The sequence below is a fragment of the Sarcophilus harrisii genome, chromosome 5 (assembly GCF_902635505.1).
Source record: "Sarcophilus harrisii chromosome 5, mSarHar1.11, whole genome shotgun sequence".
NCBI classification, from domain to species: Eukaryota; Metazoa; Chordata; class Mammalia; order Dasyuromorphia; family Dasyuridae; genus Sarcophilus; species Sarcophilus harrisii.
Genome location: NC_045430.1, coordinates 68,292,315 through 68,315,364, shown reverse-complemented (window position 1 = coordinate 68,315,364; position 23,050 = coordinate 68,292,315). Strand labels below are relative to the sequence as shown.

At 33.2% G+C, this 23,050-nt stretch overlaps 1 protein-coding gene across 3 annotated transcripts in view; it reads right to left on the bottom strand.

The window, feature by feature from the left end:
* The window catches only part of LRRK2 (leucine rich repeat kinase 2), a 177,373-nt gene that overhangs the window by 28,220 nt on the left and 126,103 nt on the right, over window positions 1-23,050 (bottom strand). For all 3 annotated transcript variants that reach the window (XM_031940539.1, XM_012550850.3, XM_031940540.1), the window contains 7 exons: window positions 22,169-22,370; window positions 21,104-21,192; window positions 15,884-16,071; window positions 8,210-8,364; window positions 4,893-5,039; window positions 4,483-4,674; window positions 2,528-2,674 (listed from right to left, as the gene is read on the bottom strand). In XM_031940539.1, the coding sequence (XP_031796399.1) occupies window positions 2,528-2,674; window positions 4,483-4,674; window positions 4,893-5,039; window positions 8,210-8,364; window positions 15,884-16,071; window positions 21,104-21,192; window positions 22,169-22,370 (1,120 nt within the window). The remainder of the gene's footprint in view (window positions 1-2,527; window positions 2,675-4,482; window positions 4,675-4,892; window positions 5,040-8,209; window positions 8,365-15,883; window positions 16,072-21,103; window positions 21,193-22,168; window positions 22,371-23,050) is intronic.

Below are 23,050 nucleotides of genomic sequence, written 5' to 3'. Positions count from 1 at the left end.
CTCTTGCTTCACTGATTTGGATTAATTCCCTCATCCACCTCCTCTATGTGCTGCTGAATAGAACTAAAAGAAATAATACATCTACATATTATGTAATTATGAAATTATATAATCTATTCTCAATTATGTCCTTATTAAGGCAAGCAATCCTTTTGCTCTTTCCTAAGCTGATTCGGCAAACCTTTTCTTCTCAAGTCTCCTACATTATTCTCTTTCCCAACATGCCTGATCCCCTGAAAACTTACCAAGAAAACTGGCCATCTTCTTCCCTTCCCTACACTTAATAGCTTCGTGAATCTCCCACTTTCTCCTTTTTAACTCTATTTTCTGATCAATGAATTAATGTTTAAGCATTTATTAAGCATTAAGAGATGAGGGTACAAAACAAAGAGAGTCCCTGACCTTAAGATACTGACATTCTAAAAGGGAAAAATACAGCTAGAGTAGTGGTCGGAGAAACAGAGAGGGACAGTTTGGTACAGAAATTTACAAGGATGATAAGAGAGATAAAAGAGAGGTAGACTGATATACTCCCAACCAGGAACGCTGGCAAAGATAAGTGATGAAATTGTTCATGGTTCTAAAACTGGAAGGGGAATAAAAGATAGAAAAGAAAGAGCAGGTACACATCATGCTGATGTGATGACAACATTCATATAATACTTTAAGGCTAACAAAGTACTTTATAAATATTACTGCATTTTATCTTTATATCACAGTTGGAAGAAGTGCTATTATTATTCCCATTTTACAAACGAGGAAGTTGAGGAAGACATAAATTAAGTAATTTGTTCAGGATTACATAATTATTAAGTATGTGAGGTAAGATTTGAACTCAGGTCTTCTTGACTTCAGAGCCAACACTGTATCAACTGCACCTCCTTACGTACAGAAGGCTGGTGAAAAAGTTGTGAAGGAGGTGCTAAAAAAAGGAGAAAATGAAGAGAAATATGACTGGGCTTTCCAAAAAAATACATATTTTTTTGGAGAGATAGTCACTAAGCAGAAGAGTAGAGCCCTAGGGAAGAAGTATCTCCAGGGCAATATGTCTGGCATAGGTGTTCCTGAAGCCATTGTTAAGGAGGTCTTTGGGATGGTGACCTGACTCACCAAAATCACCCCTCTATAGGAGCCATTAATCCCATCCTTTCCTGTCTTCTCCAGAATATTTCCCTAACAATTATGCGCTCTCTTACTCTTATGCTCAACTCTATCTACTGGTTCCTTTCCTATTGCCTAAAAGCATGCCTAAATATCCTTCATCTTTAAAAAAAAATTCTCTATTCCATACCATCGCCTCAAACTATTGCCCTGTCTCTCTTACCTCTCTTTTCAGTCAGACTTCTAAGGGGAAAAAACTATCTACATTTCTTTTCTCATTAAATTCTCAATATTTTGCAAGCTAGGTTCCAACCTCAACATTCAAAAGAAATTACCTCAAGTTGCCAAAGACCTTTCTTTTTTTTTTCTGCCCCCCCCCCCCGAGGCAATTGGGATTAAGTGACTTGCCCAGGATCACACAGCTAAAAAGTATTAAGTATATGAAACTAAATCCATATTTAATATTCAATTATATTCCATATTCAATACGGAATTGAACTGAAGCCCTCCTGATTTCAGGGCTAGTATTCTATCCACTGCACCAGCTAGCTGCCCCTACCAGATCTTTTAATGAGCACATCTCATTTTCTTTTCTCAGGCTTCATCCTTTTTATTTCACTATCACAATTGACACTGCCAATTTTTCTCATCTCCTGAGAATTCTCTTTTTTATTCTATTTGCATAACCGCTTTTTATTGTTTTTTTCCCTATCAACTCAACTGATTCTTCTTTATCACCTTTGATAGATCATTTAAAAATTTTTTTCTATTAATTATTGGTTTATTTCAAGGCTCTATCCTGGACCTTCTTTTCTTCTATGTCTACATTTTCTCACATGATAATCTCATCAACTCCTCTGAGTTTATTTCTAGAGTGATTACTCTGCAATCCATAAATCCAGTTCTAGATCCTTTCTTCTTGTTCTACTCACTAATCACCAGTTGTATATAGTTACTTTAAATTTATATTCCATAGGTACCTTAAATTCAAAATTCATTATTTTTCCTCCTGCACATCTATTTTTCTTCTGGTCTTCTCTGGTTGTACTGCCAAAGGCACTATTTTCCTTTAAGTCCTAAAGAGGTTCTCAAGTTTTGTATCATCTCAGCTCCTCATTCACTACAAATATCTTGTCGACCACCAAAACTTGCCAATTCTGACTCTATGACATTTCTCATCATAATATGCTTTCTCTTCACCCACAATCACTCCACTCAAGATCCATATAACCTCTTAACTGGGTTATTGAAATGAACTTCTAAATGGTATACCAACACAAGTCTTTTCAGTTATAATCCATCTACAAAAAGTGACATATTAATGTTCTTAAAATTCAGAGGAAAAAACTCAAGAACTAAACAGTATATGATTGATTTTTGTGGGCTTCTATTTCTCTATATCTCTACTAAACCATAAAATATTTACCTAAAAGAAATTCTGGTGCTTGTTCAAATTCCAACTCATCATGATTCAATATGATATTTCTAGGTAAATCAGCCAAAATTAAATCAGGCGCAATATGGCCTATTGGGATAGTAAGCCTTGGTTGATCTGGATTAATTAAGAGATCTCCTGTGAAGAGAGGAAATGAGACATTTTTATTTAATGTGACATTTAATTATAAAGTGACTATATTCAATTTATTTTTGACTGATTAAGTACTTATTAATCCCACTTTGAGTTGCTTAATTCTTTATCAAAGTTTTGTACTGATGTATGTGATTATGTTCAAATGTTAGAGGTCACATATTTAGAGATAGATACAAATATAAAATTAGATATAAATATAGATATATGTAGATGAATATGGATATATGGAGATAAATAGATTTGTATTTATTCACTTTGTGATGACAATGTTTTTCCTTTTTTTTTAAACCACTAATTCTTTCTTTTTTCCAATCATATATTCTATTTAAATCTACCATTTATTTTCATCATTTCTGTATTCTTTCTCTCTGGAAGTTTTGAAACATTTCATACTAATCAGTAATTCTAATTTTTAAAAGTTCACATCTATTGTTGGGGATTAGTATCCCCTGAGAAGCAGAATCTTATAATCACTTCCTTCTACCCTTAGAGTAAGATAATGATTTAGAAAAAGTATTCTCAGGGATTAAAAAATTTACTTACTTTATACATGTCTTTTCATCACAATCTATACTTTTAAAGTCATCTATCTATCTACCTATCTATCTGTGTTCTACCTTAGAAGGTTACAGATATTACAACTCTCTGGACATTATTCTATATAGGAGGGCAATCAGGAAAGTGTACACATGTACAGAAGGGCCTGATTGTGGAGTATACGCTATCTAGTCTCTGCTTACAAACAAATATCCATATTGGCCTTTTAATCCACAGAAAACACAAATTGGCTCATAAACACCCATTGGTTGGTGTGCTAAAAAATATTCCCTTTGTCTTCAGTACTTAAGTATATTATTTACAGTAGCATCATGCAGAATTTTCTAAAGTTGTACATATCCTCATTTGTTGAGTTCCACTCCCCTGTCTAACTGTGTTAACCCATACTGCTAACCATCCTAAGCCATTTAAAGAAGGACAACTAATTAGAATGTTCTCAGCTTTGTATTACCTTTTCCATCATAAAGTGTTTTTCATTAAGTGTATCTGTCACTTTTACATATGTTTGTATGGTATGTAGATCCTGAAGTCATTATGGTCAATATAAGTATTTATTTTATCCTGTAATTACTACTCCACTAGAAAAAAATACATTTCAAAGAATCTTTTAATATACACATACATAAAAAAAGAATAACAACTGGATCTGAAATTTCATTGGTAGAGGGAAATCCAAGATATGGAAATTTCCTCTGCAATTTCTTAGAAAAAGTTAACCAGAGCACTCTGAGAGTCTGTGGTTTGTCCAAATCACGTAATTAGGAGTTGGAAATGAACCAAGGATTTTCTGATTCTAATGCCAGTTCTATACCCACCAATACCATAACCACCATCACCACAACTACCATCACCACCCACCCACCCACTTTTAAAAAGACTGAATAAAACAACATCCTCTTTATTAAAAATCACCTTTGCATAAAAATTATAAATATTTACAATATTAAAATTTTCTTTTTAAAGTCAGATTGCCACTTAGTAATTCTTTTAGAGTAGATGCATTTTGATAGTTGCTTCAAGGCATATTTTTTCAAACTATTATTCCAGCCAAAAATCCCTAAAACCTCAATACCTCATATAAAAAAAAAATTTGTTCACTGATTGGTTTCTAAATTCAGCTGTGTATACATATACTCTCATATAGTATAATTTAGTTTTCAAATAAAAATGTTTCTTCATTAAAGGGTGCATCTTAAAATGTTGTATCATAGTGAAATTATTAAAGAACATACCTTCTTCAGTTTTCTTCATTAAATCATCAAGTAATATTTTTTGTTGTTCTTCACCATCATTAAAACTATATAAAGCCCATTTCTTTAACAGTGTTTCTCCTTCACCACAGACATCTATTTCCAATAAACCAGGAAACCATTCTTCCATCAGAGAATCTATGTGATCTACAACTTGTCCCAAAATGATACAGCCTATATACAATCCAAGAAATAAGTTCGTTAAAATTATGCTCAAATGCTGTATAGTTATAATTATACATAGCCTTTATATAATTAACACAATATAGTACAATATAACATAGTATTTGTGTTTTTCATAATTATATTATAAATAGTTTTTAATAATAAAATGAAAAATAAGCACATGAACCTTTCTCAAACAGTGTGAGAAAATAAATCAAGTGATTTACCTTTTCTGCATGAAGGTGCTGTAATTTTCAAGATACTCTCTGAGCTGTTGTCCAAAATCGAAGATTCTACTAGACAATAGGCTTCAGGAGACCAATTTAGGTAGATTCCTTGTCTCCAATACATTCTGTTAGGGCGAAGGGCCCGTTCTAAAGGAGATTGCCAAAACTCTTATAACTTTCAATAATAAATTTTACCAAAACCAACACAAATTTCCCAAAACAAATGACATAAAACAGTTCAGTAGTTTTTGCATGAAATGCAAAATGTTGACTACCAAAAACAATCAGTTAATTCCAAAAGGATACTCCAAAGAAAATATTCTTTGAAAAATTAGGGAATATATTTATCATTTAATTCTTCACCTTTAAAAAATCAGAATTGAGTTCAAATGTCCATTGATTAATTTGGAAATGTGTCAGTTCCCATTAAAAATGACTGTGACAATAACAACAATATAGAGCTATAAGAACTGTATAGTATAGTTTTAGTGCATTAACAAGAGAGGAAATTGAGTCAATGAAAGATATTTATAGTTGCTGAAATCTTAATGTCCTAATGCTACTTTTTCAATTCTAATTATCTATAGCTAATAAAATATAACAAAAATTTCTTATTGAGGTGAATTTCAAAATATAGGAATAGACCATTTATCTGAAGCCTGCCTCACTTAAGTCCAATTTTCCATTTAAGTAAAGTGAAATATGTTTACTTTAGTAGTATTTGATTAGATATTTCTAAAATAAACGCTATGCTTTCCTAATTTCTTAGTGTATGCTGATTTTTTTATACTTTATGATCATTATGCACATGAATTGTTATGCTACACAGTAAAATGTTGCCATCAAAGGGAATACTGCTAGCTGTGTAACATAATTAACCATAGATTACTATGCTTTTTGACTCAATTCCTTAGTTTTTTCCTGTCAACTTCCTTACTATGATTCTGTCAGCTACTACTTCTTACTAAAGTCACAATGTTTACCTCTGACTAATGCTGTCTCTTTCATGAGCTGGGAAACCAAGTTTGTAAGAAGAGTGATTACGCTCTGCTTCAAGAACTCGGAAGGCATTCCTATGAGTTAAATGCATGAGCTTTAATTTAGCACATGTATTTTATGCCATGAGGCAGCTAAATGGTCCAATGAATAAAGTACTAGGCTCACAGTCAAAAAAATGACATAAGTTCAAATTGGGACTCAGAAACTTAAATACCTGTGTGACCCTAGGTAAGTCATTTAACCTGTTTGTCTCGGTTTCCATGACTGTAAAATGGAGATAATAACAGTACTTGTTGCACATGGTTGTGAAGATCAAATGAGATAATATTTGTAAAGCACTCAGCACAATTCCTGCACAATCATTCCTTTCTTTTTACCCTATGATATCTGTGAAATACTGTTTCTCTCCTCTATGGAAATTTTAGCTGATGAAAATGAAACAACATGAAAATTTATTTTTAAAAAATCATCTTAAAACATAAGTAACATAGTGATGACAAATATAGACTGTTTGGGGAACTAGATGGAGAAGTGCTCATCAGAGATATGTTTTGAAAGGACCTGTTTAATAAAATCAAAGCAAAAAAAGTAAAGATTGCTAGAGATATGAATAATAAGAGCTGCAGGTTATGTTTATTGGCTTATACATATGCAATAAGCTAAGCAGTAGTTTGGAGAATATGGGAAAATTAGATAAAAAGTGATAGAATAGTACCTCACAGAAAGGTGAAATAATTGGGTTTTATATCTTGGCTTAAAAGGAGGCACTGATTTGAGGGATTACAATACTAATAATAAATAGTATTAGTAACTAGCATTTTTATAGTATTTTAAGGTTTGTAAAGTGTTTTACAATTATTATCTTGTTTTATTCTCACAACAACCCTGGGACATAGCTTCTATTATTATTCCCATTTTACAAATGAAAAATCTAGAAAATGACTTTTCTAGAGTCACACATTTTGTAACTGTCTGAGACTGGATTTGAATTCAGGTTTCCCTGACTCCAGATTCCAGTTCCTATCTACTGTACCAAGTGGATGCCTAAAAAAAACTAAAGAAGAGTGGAATAGGAGAAAAGGAGGAGAAAGTTGGATATAATAAGAAAAGTTGCTTGCAGAAGACAGAAAGCAGTAAGCTAATAGTGCTAAGTCAGATGAGATAACTGACCACTGATTGTCTCTGAAGCTTTTTGGAGGAGACTTAAATTCTGCTGCATTGTAGGAAACTATCTGAATTTATTGCTTTCTAAGGCTTACTATAGCATAAAGGGAAATCTCTCAGGGATGTCTGAGTTGCTCTCTACTGATCTCTTTGCTTTTAAGGGGGGGAGGGCGGAATTCTCAGATCTTAGACACTTGGCAGCTCTCTAGATTAAGGAAACGGTTTACCACTGCAGTATCCTGCCAAAGGAGTTTTAAAAGAGTCTGTTACTGAATTAGCAGCTCAAGAGTAGGAGAAAAGCAATTTCACCCAGCAGAAGGGCTGTAAGGACTAGAAAGGAAATAGCAGAAAAGTGTTTTTTTTTTCCTCACCAATGATTCATGATAGATACTTCTTCTAAGAGAACAAGGATAACAAGGCTTGCCATTCAGAGTAGTGAGTTGTTGTAGGCACATGGGCACCTAATCTCTATTTTTCTTCTAGTTTTTAAAATATGTATCTACTTTTCTTCAAGGACATTAGGGACATTTATGAAGAAGTGTGACTAACATTTGTGGATGGATAGTTATATTTTGATTCTTCTTGCTTTGCCTTCTATTACTCTTATTATTCCCATATTTTCCAAGCAAGTATCCTCACTCTTGTCTGCTGATATAAATATTGTGACAACTAATTTTGTGTAAATAGGAAGTGGGGACTCAATAATTACAATAATGAGTAATAGGAGTGAATTCCCCCCCACACACACACCAGATTTGCCACTAGAGCATTCATAAAAGAATCTCAATAGTAGCAGTATAATAGGCCTCCTTTTCAGAACCCCAGATCTATTGTGAATATAAGTTGTATGAGCAAATCAATCCAAACATGGCAAGTGGGAGGTCTACATTCTCATCATTACCTTGTTCATCTGAGAGGCTAGTGCTATGCCTAGGATACACATTTATTTGGGTTGTTTAGAGACTAATGGTTCTCAGCTATATAGCTAACTACTAAGGTTCATGCATATGAAGTATGAATAAGTGAGGTATTGACTCATTACTTTAGATAATATTCATATGTTTTTCTACTTTTTATCTTAAAATATTAAAAAAACCTTTAAGGTTTTTTCCTAGCCAAAAACTATCATCAATTTACTGTTATTAAATACATACCTCTGCCTGAGAGTATGTAAGGAGAAATTTCAAGTAATCGACTGATCAGTCTGGACCAAAATCCCATAGGAAAATAAGGCATTTCATACAACCTAACAATAACTTCAGAGTTTTCACAGTGTGGAAGTTCTATCACAGGTCTCTGATCAGACAAACTAAAAGAGAAAAAAGAACATCATCATTTTGAGTTTTCACTAAAATTTTAATCACACTAACTTGTTCCTATTGAGGATAACCAGGACATTAAATACACTTTTTTTAAAAAAAAAAGTCTAGTATTTCCCATCACTTCCATAAATTTATTTGTATATATTATGTAGGAAACTGTAAGCTTGTAAAGCTATATTAGATAAAATATAAATCAAGTTAAATAGACTTATTAGTCCTTGTACAAAAAAACTGAGATATGCTTATAAGGAAACTGAGTGAGACAACAGGACAATCAACTAAATTTTTTTTAATTAAAGGAATTTGTAAAATTATAAAATATTGGACAACTGCTTTACCTCCTTATTTTTTGCTGTTCTTTGTTAATTTTGTAGTACTTTCCCTTATGTTTGTGAAGGAAATCTGGAGAGCCCAGATATTTCTGACCTATTCTGCCATCTTCTCAGAATGTTCCACAGCTCCTGAATTGGTTTTATTTTATTTATTTATTTATAATACACATGATCTTGTTGGGAGAGAAAAATCAGAACAAAAAGGGAATACGTTGGGAAAGAAAAAAAAGTCTTTTTCTACGTGCAGATGGCATTTTCTATCCAAAGTCTATTGAGATTGCCTTGTATCACTGAACCACTGAGAACCAAGTCTTTCATAGTTGATCATCACACATTTTTGCTATAATTGTGTACAATGTATTACTGGTTCTGCTTGTTTCACTCAGCAACAATTCGTGTAAATTTTTCCAAGCCTTCCTAAAAACAGCTTGTTCATCATTTTTTATACCTCAATAATGTTTCATTACCTTCACATATAACAACTTATTCAGCCATTCGCCAACTAATGGACATTACTCATATTCCAATTCTTTGCTACCACAAAAAGAGCTGCACATTTTTGCACATGTGGGTCCTTTTCCTTCCTTTATAATTTCCTTGGAATATAGACCCAGTAGTAGCACTACTGAGTCAAAGGGTATGCACAGTTTTATAGCCCTTTGAGCATAGTTTCAAATTGCTCTCCAGAATGATTGGGCCATTTCCCAACTCCATCAACAATTCATTAGTGTCCCAGTTTTCCTACATTCCGTCCAACATTTATCATTATCTTTTCTTGTCATCTTAACCAATCTGAGAGGTGTGAAGTGGTACCTCAGAGTTATTTTAATTTGCATTTCTTTAATCAATTAATGATTCAGAGCATTTTGTTATGATTATAGATGGTTTTAATTTCATCATTTGAAAATTTTCTGTTCATATCCTTTGACCACTTATCAATTGGGGAATGACTTATATTCTTATAAATTTGACACAGTTCTTCACATATTTTGGAAATAAGATCTACATCAGAAACACTGGTTGTAAAGATTTTTTCCCAGCTTTGTACTTCCCTGTTTAATCTTGTTAAAGTTGTAAATTTTGCCTTTTATAATGTTCTCTAGTTCTTTGGTCATAAGTTCCTCCCTTCTTCAAAGATCTGATAGGTAAATTATCTCTTGCTCTCCTAATTTGTTTTTGGTATCATCCTTTATACCCAAATTATGTACCCATTTTGACCTTATTTTGGCATGGAGTGTGAGATATAAGTTTATGACATTTTAAACATATTATTTTTCAGTTTCCCCAGCAATTTTTGCCAAATAATGAGTTCTTATTCCAGAAACTGGAGTTTGGGGGTTTATGAAATATCAGATTAATATAGGCATTGATTATTTTGTTGTGTATATATAACCTATTCTGCTGATACACTGCTCTATTTCTTAGCCAGTACCAAATGGTTCTGATGACTGCTTTATAATATAGTTTTAGGTTTAGTACTGCTAAGCTACCATCCTTTGTATTTTTTTTTTTCATTAATTCCCTTGATATTCTTGACCTTTTGCTCTTCCAGAGGAGTTTTGTTATTATTTTTTCTAGTTCCATAAAATAATTTTTTGGCAGGTTAATTGGTACTGAATTGTTTTTAATGTGCATTACTCTAGTTAATGGTGAGGCTCATTTTTTTTCTCTCAAATGATTAATAGTTTGTTTTCTTTTTTGAAAATTTTCACATTCTTTGTTCATCCTTTGTAGACTGAGAATTTTTAATTAATTAAAGGATTTTAATATATTTTAGATGTCATATTTTTATCTTGCATACTAGCCCATACTATCCCTGTTCTATTTTTTAAAATTAGTTTTTGTTACTTTGAAAAATTCTTCCTTTAATATATTCCAGCACATGCATAAAACATTCTTCTATTAGTCAGTCCCAAGTGAGAAAACTCCTTTTTATCAGTGTAGGTTTATATCTTCTCTCCAACTTAAAGAAACTGTCTAGAATACTAAGAATTAAATAACTAGCTTAGGGTCACAAAGTCAAGATTAGTGACAGCAATTAAATCCAGGTTTTCCTGGCTGTGAGTTCAGTTTTAACTCAATTATAATACATTGCCTCTCATATTACATAAGATAGAGACCTAAATAAATTTCCAACTAAATAACAAACCAATTTTTTAACTAAGATTTTCTTTTTATCATAAACTTAACAAACATGAATACTACAAAATATAAATAAAAAAGAGAAGACTATATATTAAGATAAAAATTTAAATATGTTATAAAATAAAATGTATAAAAGTTAACATAATGGTAACAAAATTGGCCTGTTTAGCTGTCTTCTTCTGAATTTCCTTTCTATCCTATTATGTATTTTCTCAATATTTCTTTGATGCATTTTCATCCTCTCAAATAAAAATCCTCCCTTATACCAAATACATTGAGGCCATTCATTATAAACACTTTCTCCCTCAGCTCCTATCACAAATGCCACCTACTACTTCCTCTTTCATCATCCTTGTCTCATATAATGAAATGGCTTTATGCCTTTTCAGGGTAACTCTTTTACTTTCTAAGAGATCTCATTCCATCTCTCTCCTCTAAAATATTGTTTCTGTGCCATCCCCATACTTTCACTTATTTTTAATCTCTCCTTCTCTCTACTGATTCATTTCCCCCTGCCTACAAATCTGCTTATTTCTCTCCTATTTTGAAAAAACAACCCTTTATTTGCATCTTCCATCTCTACTAACTTTCATTCTACATATCTTTTATCCCTCTGTTGCTCTTTATTCACAGGACTCAGATAGCAGGTGATCCTTTTTGCTCAGGAAAACACTTATAGATAGACCCTTAAGTCAATCTCCTTCTCACTTTTACAGAAAACTGTATTTAGTATCATCCTCACTCTCTTTGCTATCTTTAATCTTTCCCTATTCACTGGCTCTTTCCCTGCTTTCCACATGGCTCCCCCATCTCTCCTTTATCCTTAAAAACTCCTAACTTGATCCAATCACCCTCACTAGTTATATGCCCTATATGTAAAAAAGACAGAAACTTATGCCAGATACCATCTCTTAACACAGAACCTGATAGCTTACTAAAATAGACAAAAGATAAAAGATAAAAAACCATAAATGCTGAATGACTGAATAAGGAGATGACTACTAGATTCCTTTGTTACTTTGTCATCTGATTCTACTAGATCTGGGTACTTATGTGACTTTTCAAAATTTGACATTTCCAGGTGTTTTTATTTATCATAGTTTTCAAAGAGTACAATGATTCCTTATTATGCAAATTCAATCTGTTGTTTTTTTTTTTTTTCCAGTTTAGTTGTTTTGGACAGTACAATCTGTCTTCTAATGTTTCTTCCAAATGGCTTATTGAAACAATGAGTTATGTTCCTTTCATTTGATTTTTCAGGAACTTGTTTTCTACCTTCTGATCTAAGCTAATTTATTCTACTTCCATTTTCCCAAAATCTTCTTGCTTCGTTTCTTACATCCATTCTTAGAATCCTAACTAACAGGCTATTCTTTATATTTTTTTCCCTGAGGTCCTACTTGTAGTTATTATAGTTATTTTCTTCTGGTTTTATTGCTTGAATTTCTCAATCCATAATATTTTTGCCCTTGCATTTGAGTGTTTCTATGTATTTTTATCTCCAGCTAAATTTAGTTGACTGAGATTTTATGCTAGGGTCAAGATCTGACAAAATCTCTTGAATTTCTGGATAGTATGGGTGGTTCTTGCTCTCCCTCTGGCCTGGGATCCTAGAGATCTAAGAACTAGAATCAGTCCTCACATTCTACCTCAGCTCCCATTTCTCTTCACATCCTAATGGCCTAATGGCCCTGGATTGGAGATACTTTTGTTCCTATCTCAGTTTTCTTTTCTTTTCTTTTCTTTTCTTTTTTTTCAAAATTACCAACTGTATGTTGGCTTTTTTTCTGCTAGGTACCAAATGGATTATAAAAATCTGGCAGGCCTTTAGCACACCTCAGATAAGAATCCAAAAAAGGAGTCAACATTCCAAAATAATTTGACTTAGCTTATTGTAGAAAGATTCACCTAACAATGACTCTGTAGGCATATAAATCTGTCCTCTTGATCAGCTCATTGTGAACTCTAAATGTAGTTTAATCTGTAACCTAACTTAAACTCCTTTATAGTTTATATAACTCTAAAAAGTTTATATGGCATCCAACCTGGGTGACTTGTAAAAGATTCATTTTATTTGAATGATGCAATTAAATTGTACAGAAAAATTCCATGGGAACTGTTTCCTTTATCTTGATATGAAAATTCTAATCTGAAAATCCCTAGAGTGATAAGGACATGTTCCATCTCTACTTAAAAATAGTACAAATTGAACAGAATAATCCAACATCTATTCCTATGACTATTATTCTGAGGGATCTTTTATCCTCCATAAATTGAGAGGGTAGTGCTATAATCCTTGTTAATTAGTGATGAAGGAATGTAAAAAGAGTAACTGTACACTGGAAAAGAGAATAGTACCTGGAATTTTGTGTGCTACTAGACAACATACTCATACTCTTATAGGTAAAAAGTAGTTAAACCAAGGAAGCTAGATGGCATAGTAGATAGAATGCCAGCTGGAGTCAGAAAGATTCATATTCCTGAGTTCAAATATGACAACAGATACTTAATGGTGTGATCCAGGGCAAGTCACTTAACCTCATTTGTAAAATGAAGTAGAGAAGGAAACCACTCTAGTATCTTTGCCAAGAAAACCCCAAATGAGGTCAAGAAGAATAGAAAACAACTGAAAATGAACTGAGCAGTATATAAAAAATAATATATATATATATATATATGGTTTTCCTATAGTCTGTTATGACAATTATATAAAATATAATTTATAAATATATATCTGTTTCTAATATATATATATATATATATACACACATATATATTACTGTCAATCAGTATAATTTTCATTTTTTAAACATGTTCAGAAGTATGCCAGAGCCGATAATTAAAATTTCAATATAAGCATTTCTCTAATTAAAAGACAAATACTGCAAGTCAAGGCTTCATTTATTGTTTCATTGATTGGCTAACAGGACAAAAAAAAAAAAAAGAAAATGGCAAATAGTGAAGATGTGGGAAAAATCAGACATTAATGCATTGTTGGTGAAATTGTGATTCCATTAGTCTGTAGTGCACTTTTGAACTTTGTCCAAAGGGCTATAAAACCATGCCTACCTTTTAACCTAGAGATATCACTCCTAGGTCTGTATCCCAAAGAATATTTAAAAAAAAAAAAAAGGAAAAGAACCTATATGTACAAAAATATTTATAGCTGCTCTTTTCTTGGGATAAACAACTGGAAATTGAGAGAATGTCCATCAATTGGGGAAGGGCTGATTGTGATATATGATTGTGATGGAATATTCTGTGCTATTAGAAATGATGAATAGGATGCTCTCAGAAAAATCTGGAAAGACTTCCATGAAATGTACTATGCACAAAGTAACAGCAATATCGTAAGATGATCAGCTATGAATGACACAATTATTCTCAGCAATACAATGATCCACTACAATTCTGAAAGATTTAGGATGAAAAATACTATCCATAATCAGAGAAAGAACTGATGATGTCTGAATGCAGACTGAAGCATTTTTTTAATCTTTATTTTTCTTGAAGGTTTTTTTAGTCTGTTTTCTTTCGCAACATGACTGTTATGGAAATATTTTGCATGATTACACATGTATAACTTATATTGAACTTCTTGCATTCTCAATGAGAGAGGTGGGGAGAAAGAAAGGAGAGAATCTTGGAATTCAAAGTTTTAAAAGCAAATGTTAAAACTTGCTTTTTACATGTAACTGGAGAAAAATAAAATGCTAAACAACAAAAAAAGAAATTTTTAAAAAGTATTGTACATATTTTCTCCAGGAGAATTTGTTTTTAATCATTTACCAGGATACCCCAGAATGTAATATTCCTTTAAAAAGTCTTACATACTCTGAATTCACCGTAGAGCAGCATGACTGATTAATAAGATACATAGTAAACTAGTTCCATTTCTTTGTTGTAAGATAACAGTTTTGAATGTCACAAGATTTGAAACAGAAAAAGACATCTAGTACAACATTTTTTTTTCAGAGAAGAAAAACTGAGGCTCAAGAAAATCTAGAGAGGGGTCTTCAAACTTTTTAAATAGGGGGCCAGTTCACTGTCCCTCAGACTATTAGAGGGCTGGATTATAGTAAAAACAAAAATTTTGTTTTGTGGGACTTTAAATAAAGAAACTTCAGAGCCCTGGGTGAGGGGGATAAATGTCCTCAGGTGCCGCATCTGGCCCGCAGGCCGTAGTTTGAGGACCCCTGAGACATATTGCACTGCCTATTAGAGATATAGTCTAAATTAGAACTCAAATTTCCATCTAATGATTGTTACAAAACAAAAATGTACTTATTAACTTGCTATATATTGGTCATGCTCATATTTCCTCATCTAAAAATATTATGGGGTTGAACTAGAGTAAATGTAAATCTCTAAGGTCTATCCTTTTTTCTAAAATTCTGTGAATCTTTCTCAGTGAGATTCTTCACTTAGGCAATTCATGTTCATGATTCATCCTTCAAGAATTCTTCCCAAACAAAACATCATTATAATCAGTCTATCATTCTATATTCTTTCATTACTTTTCTATTTTCTATCTTATAGAAGATAATGACAAGGAGAGTTATGGCTGGGAAAAAAATGAACCACATAAAGTTTATCATGAAGTTTTATAGATGAAATTGAAATTTTCATCTAAAAAGTAAGAATGGATAGTACAGCACAAGTGTTTTACTGGTACCCTTAAGATTGAACTAAAGAAATCTGATTAATTTACAGAAATTCGTGGACAAGAACAGCAGAGAATGTAGGGCCTGGACTCAGCATTGGTAGAAAGAATACCCATAATAGTGTAATCATAGATCTAGCAGAGCATTTAGTTCCACTGATGATCATATATAGCATTTTCTGCTTTTCAACAAGATGCAGTCTTGAGAAAGATGTACTACTTTTACAGTCTGTGAAGGAGAAATAATATTGTGGGGGCGGGGAAGGCAGTTACTTAATACTGGCATCAGATAATCTAACTTCCATGATTTAAAAAATGAAATGAAAATTTATAATATTTTATAATACATTTATATTTAGAGTTTACCTGCTTGGAACTAGTAAATGCTCTTCTCCTATTGGCAAAGCAATCTGAAATTTTTCAAGGAGTTTAAAGTATTGAGACATGTAATTCTTGGGAAATTTGCTTTTCTTTGAAAGGAACTTTTCCACATCTGAACGTTGAATAATACCCTTAGGATATTTAGCAAAGCCTTCTACTTTCACTGTCAAAATCTGAAAGGAAAAATATTTATTTTCAGTATTATAATTGAATGGCATCTTCGGAATGACTTCAACTCTGCAATACTTTGTGTTTTATTCTTAAGAAAAAATGATCAGAACATTTTCATCTGCATTAAGTAAGGATGTTACACAAGGGTTAAAATCTTTAGCCTATAAGAAACAGAACATGGCATATGATAAAAACATACTTGTTAAAGATTAGAGAAAAATTGGTATACTCTTTTTGCCTCCTTGATTTCTTGTGACAATTCAGAGGGAACTCACCAACTAATATCTCCTTCTCAAAATATAGTGAAATAGCATCTCTATTCTATAGTATATATAATGTTATATTAGTCAATTCCAATTTCAGTCTTTCATTTTTCTCATTTGGTTCTACTAGCACAGATAACAGACATATAAGGAGACACATATAAAAATTAAAATTCTCTTCTCAGATGATAACTTCCTATATTTCCATCTCTTCTTCTCCCTCCCTCTTTTTAAACAACTTTTTCTTGTTTACAGTCACAGAAATAACTTAGTCAAGATCAACTTTGCTTCTTTCATATTGTAAAATGCATTTCTTTCTAGGTCTTCCATAATCTTATTCCATTTTTTACCTAAGCATTCCCACATATTTCTTTTATATTTTCTCTATAATAGATGTAATATACTTTTTGTGGGATTCTAGAATAATCTACTTGAATCATAAACCATGGCTTTTGGAGATGAGTAGGGAGAATGTTTTAGGAATGGGATATAGCCATAGAAAATGCCCAGGATTGAGAAATGGAGTGTCTTAGTGGAATACCTAGAGCAGTGTCACTAAAACAAAAGAGTCTGTATCAGAGGGTGAAGTTTTAATAAGGAGATTGAAAAGGCAGGAAGGAGCTAGGCTGGGAAGGTCTTTGAAACTCTTAACAGCATTTTGTATTTGCTCTTGAAGATAAGAGGAAGCCACTGGAGTTTACTAAAGAGTGTGTGTGTGTGTGTGTGTGTGTGTAAGGAATAGATCTGCATTTTAGGAAAATCCCTTCAGTGACTGAATGGAAGGTGGACCAGGGTGGGAAGAGGCCTGAGGCAGGAAGATCTACCAGCCAATTATTACAGTAATCATGTCAAGAGTTGATCATAGCCTACACAGCCTATACTACAGTGCAGAAGTAACAGTGGCAGTTGATTGGTCTGATTGTTTCCCTTTGTTCTTGAAGAGAATGCTATGAGCTCACTATGCTGTAGTCAAGATACAGGATAACAGTCTGATTATGGTTGATTAGACCAATATGAGCTCAGAAGGTTCTACCAAAGCTTGGGTGCAAATAGGTCAAATGAACATTTGGAGGAGAGATGTCTCTAAATTTGTGTATCTCACATTCCTACGAGCTACTGCAATTTTGCTTTACTCATAGAGCACAGCACCTGTTTTGATGTGGGCACTTCACAGTGGATGATCCTTACCAATTTCTCCCATGTCATGCATTCAATCCCAAAGTTCTTCAGAGACACCTTAATTGTATTGCTTCTTCTGACCTTCATGTGAGTGCTTGCCTTGTGTGAGTTCTCCATAAAATAATCTTTTAGACATATGCATGTTTAGAAGTTAAAGAACATGGCCAGGTGATTAGAGCTGTACTCCCTGCAGCTTAGCTTAAGAAAGGAACTCAGTATCTAGTACTTTATCTTGTCAGGTATTCTTTATAATCTTCCTAAGATGACTTAAATGGAAGTAATTCAAATTCCAAGTATGGCACTGGTAGACGGTCCAGGTTTCACAAGCATATAACAATGAAGTCAGCACAATGGCTATGTCTACCTTCAGTTTGGTAAGCAGTCTTAAACTGCTTCTTTCCCACATTTCCCTTTGGAGCTTCCCAAGCACTGAACTTACTCTGGCATGCATCAACCTCACCATTTACGTGTACATCCCTGGAAAGTATAATGCCAAGATAAGTGAACTTAATCCACAGCATTCAACATTTCTACATTTCTTGATGGTTCCATGTAATGTCCAGGCTAGCTTTCTGGAGGTCTTTCGGATGGGCCTTGGTCTCAGCAGGATAGACACTACAAGAATGGTCAAGAATAGAGTCTAGAGAGTCTTTATTCTGGCCCAGGCTTGATCTTAGTGCAGGAGGTAGGAGAGCCACCATGAGGCTGGTCAAAGATAGAAGTCTCTTTTCCAGTCCTTCTGAGCCCTTAAATACCCTATTACAATTACATCATTACAGCATACTGATTATGTGTGAACTAGAGAGCCATTACATCACCATGCTAAGTACTAAGTATATATATACTAAAGAACCATCATCTCATCAATTCCACTGAGTTAACACCTTGTAGTAAGTATCCTTGTTCCATGTATACTTCTCCAGAGTTCTGGCCTTCTACAATTTCCACATACAGATAATGTGGTTGGTGGAGAACTGGCTGGTGGAAAACTTTTGGTTGCTTTGGTGCTAATTGTTAGGTCAGAATTAGTACAAGTAGCAGAGAATTAATCTATATTCTGTTTCATCTCAGCCTCAGAGACTTCATTTAGTGCACAATAATCTGCAAAAAGAAAATCAATCACTAACTCTCCCTCCACTTTATCTTGGCTTTTCAAGTTGAATAATTTGCCCTCTGTGTGGTAGTTGATAATGCCATGGTCATTCTTGTTGAAGGCCTCTGACAACATTGTTGTAGACATCATGCTAAATATTATGTGAACAAGCACACAGCTTTGTTTCACTTCACTGGTGCCTGGGAAAGCTTGAAAGCATCATCCATAACCCAGAATCCAGGTAAATATGCTGTCATCAAATTGATGTACAATACTGATATGTTTTTCTGGGCAACCACATTTTGACATAATTTTCCATAAATTCTCATGACTAACAGAATCAAAAGCCTTGGTAAGATGGATGAGTGTTATATACAGTTCTTTGTTCTGCTCCAAGCATTTCTTCTGAAGTTGTTAGGCAGTAACTATCTTCTCAACTGTTCCTAGGCCCTTTCTGAAGTCACACTGGCTCTTAGAGAGATAACTATCTTCCAGATTAAGGATTAACCTATCAAGGAAAACTCTGGCAAGAACTTTGCCAGCAAAAACTAAGAAAGAGACCCCTCCCTCTCCATGTGATTGTCACATGACAATCTATTTCCTATCCCGTGATAGAGATAGACAGTGGAGGCATCCTTGAAGTCCTGGGTGATAACCTTCTCAATATGTAACTTGGAAAATTTCAGTCAGTTTTTGTACTAGTAATGGACCTCGTTCCTTGTAAATCTTAGCTGGAATAGAATCAACACCAGGTACTTTGCGACAGCAGAGGAGTTTAATGGCATTCAAACATCTCTTCTTCCGTTGGAAATTTGGCAAGAGAGGGATTGATTTTAACCAAATGTAAGCAGGCAATGGCTTCAGTACTGAATGTCCTTATCACTAATCAATGTGGCTCCATCAGCATTGAGTAGTTGTGATATACCATAGGTGTAGAAATAGGCCCATAAATAGCCTTCAGGATACATAAAACCACTTTGGATTGTTACTATCCATGTAAAATTGAATTTCATCTTTCTTTTTATTCTTACTAAATTGAGAATCCTGCATCTCTCTAAACGTCCCTTGTATTTTTCTTTTGATGGAGTTCAATGCTGTGTTCTTAGAGGAATAAACCATCCTGCTGGTAAACCCTCTAGAGTTCTTGTTTTTCATTTATCAGCTTCTAAATTTCCCTATCACTTTCATCAAATCAGTTTTGATGTTTGAGAGTGTTCTAATCCAGATGAGTACATGAAGTATTTATACACCAAATCTCTGAAAGCTGTCTACTTTATTTCTATTCCATTATTGCCAACTGTGTGTTGACTCAACTTTCCCTCCAAGTTAACTAGGAATGTTTCTGCTCAGAAAAATGCTCTAATGTATTGGCATTAAATCTTCTGGTAGTCATCTTGCCTTGGGGCTTCAATTTGTTGGGTTCAAATATTAGTCAAACTGCTTTCTTCCACTTAACCATCTCGAGTATAGGTCAAAAATGATCAGATACAAAGAAAACATGAGAAAGATATATTTTTTAAATGCTACAAGCATTTTTGAATTCTGAAAAAAAATGTACAAAATCACTAGAAATGAGCTAAAAGATTTGTGTGTGAATAACAGCACTGTTATTTACTGCTTTTGTGACTCCAACAATCATTTAACCTCTATGGGTCTCTGTTCCCTAGTATATAAAATAAAGAGGAAGTTGAAGATGTGACTTCAAAAGTTCCTTCCAATTTTAAATGACATGATTCTGAGATAACCATATATTATGAGATAACTTTCCAATGATATGTTCATCTTAATGTAACTCTACCTTTTTCCAATATTTCTTTAAGTTATTTCTATGCTTCAGTTCTCTCCACTAAGCCACCAACACACCATTCCAGCCCCCATAGAGCTGCCATAGTGATATTCTTAAGCTGTATTATTACTGTGCTCAGTAAATGCCAGTAACTCCCTATTACTCATAAGCTCAAACACAAACTCTTTCGATGGGTACTTAAAGACCTTTACCCTTTTTTCTCCAGTTTAATTTTTCAAACTTATTGTATACTATTCCCCTTTACAAACTTAAGGTTCCCATTAAGCTTTCATTCTTACTTTTTCTCACTTTTGCACTCTATGATTTCCTGCATTTGTGTAGGCTCTCCATCTTGGCTGGCCTGGAAAGCAGATCCTCCCTATTAATGCCTCTTAGTATTCCATTTTATTCAAAACTTATCTCAAACCCCACTTCTACATGAAACCTTTCCTGATCTCTCTTGCTATTAATGCCTCCCCCAAATGACTATAAGCTCCTTGTGGACAAGAACTGTTTCATTTTTGTCTTTATATTCCCAGTACCTAATAGAATGCCAGATACATGGCAATAGGATTTAATGAATGTCTGCAGATGAATAAGTCATACTTTCTACTTTAGACACAGATTATTTTCACAACTTTAAATTCTTCATTTTCTGCCCATGATTTGACAATAATTACCCCCACACTCCACAATTGTGTACAATGACTAACCTGTGCCATCATTTTGCATAGCCATCTAGGTTCCACAAAATATAAGTCACTTAACTGCAATGCTGGGTCTTGAAAATGTAGCAGAACACCTGTAACACAATTTCAACCATTAGAAAATTCTAACTCCTAATATTTTTCTGTCTTTTTGTTATTTGCACTTCAGGATCATTGTAAGGAAACTCCCTTTGCCAATGCATATCTACAATTCTTCTGCAACTCACAGTTTCAGAGAAATTCCTGTGTCACTAAGAGATTTGTTTATATTTTAGAGACAGGATATAAATCTTGATTGTATTGATTTTAAGGGTAGTTCCCTTATCATATCCACTATAAAATACTGCTTCTCTACTGCCATAATGCAGAAATACTGCCATTGCTTTGCAAACCATATAACATTATATAAATGTTTATTTGACATAGATCTTATATCTAAAGATAAAGAAAAATTGAGTTTTTTTCTTTCCATCCAACCATTAGATGTATGTTATAAATAAACACATTCTGTGTCAAAAATAAGTTACAAATTTAATATCCGAATAATCCAATATTTAAATAATTTAGAGAAAGGAATAATTATTTCAAATTTTTATGAAAATATTTTTGTCAAGGAAATAGCATCTAACTTGACAGCTCCTATCTCAATTCCTCATTTTATATTTTTATTCAGATATAATTTCAAGTACATTAAAGTTGGATCAAGAATTTTTTCTATTCTGGATAATGACATTCTGAATGTACAAGGTTTAGATCCTGCTTTTATGAGCATTCTATAGCAAGTTATTTTGATATTTGGCTACTTCAGTTTCCTCACTGAAAAAATCAAGTGATTGCTCTAAAATTGAATGACTAACAGAAAAACAAATCCTTAACTTTTCATTTCCTATGATTTGGTATTATGATTCTACAGTAGATCACACATGTATACCATTTTAAGATGATCTTGTGAATCTTTTCAAAAATAGTTTATTTTATATTTAGAATTTAAGTTTCATTATTCAATGTTTTGATTAAACTTTTATTTTTAAACTCTGGGGAAAAAAGTAAAACCAGAATTTTCAAAAATACCTGATTCATTTAGGAAGTGAATTGCATGAGGAAGTTCATTCTCATCCAACTGCAGATGATTTTCTTTTACTAACTGTACCAATCGTTTCTGACTGATTACTGGAAATTCAGTGGGGACATTCTTTCGCTCCAATAAAATTTTCTTCTCGAGTTCCAAGTAGCAATCTGGAATTAGCTGTCCTACAACAGGTTGGTCTCTGATCTGTGCAAATACCAGAAATGATGATAAATGTAGGAATGAATAAGCATTTTTCACTCTAGAGGAGAAGAGAATTGAATAACGTGTTTCAGAGAATTGGAACTTAGGATGCACCCCAGGCTAACTTGAGTAAATCTAATCTTAATTGTACAGGAAAGAAGATGGACATTAAATAATTAGAGTATGAAACAATTTTTAAAAGAAAATTAGACTTGAAGCAATGATTTGCTTTTTAAAACCCCCAAACACAGAAACGAAGGAATAAATAGAAATAGACAGCAATAGTAACAGAGTGACAACAGAAAGGACAAGTTGAGACATTTCTTTCTAAATGTTTCTAAAATGACAGGGGTAAAGGTGGAAATTTGGTAGAGATAACACTGAAGAAGCAGAACACAGAACCTGGCAACACTTTGCCTACAGATGAATGCTTCTTTTGTCTGGTTTTATTTTTCCTATGCAAAGAACAGATTATTTCTCTTACTCGGCTATTACATGCTATATTATATCAACCTAAATTATATATCCATTTTTAGTTTATAAGATATATAGAGTATGTGCTATTGGTCTAAATTTAATTGGTCTAATTAGTCTAAATCTAAATTTCTCCTATATTTCTGTTCAATGTTTTCCAGGAGTTTTTGTCAAATGTTGAGTCTTTAGTAGTCAGGTCTTTCAGTTAC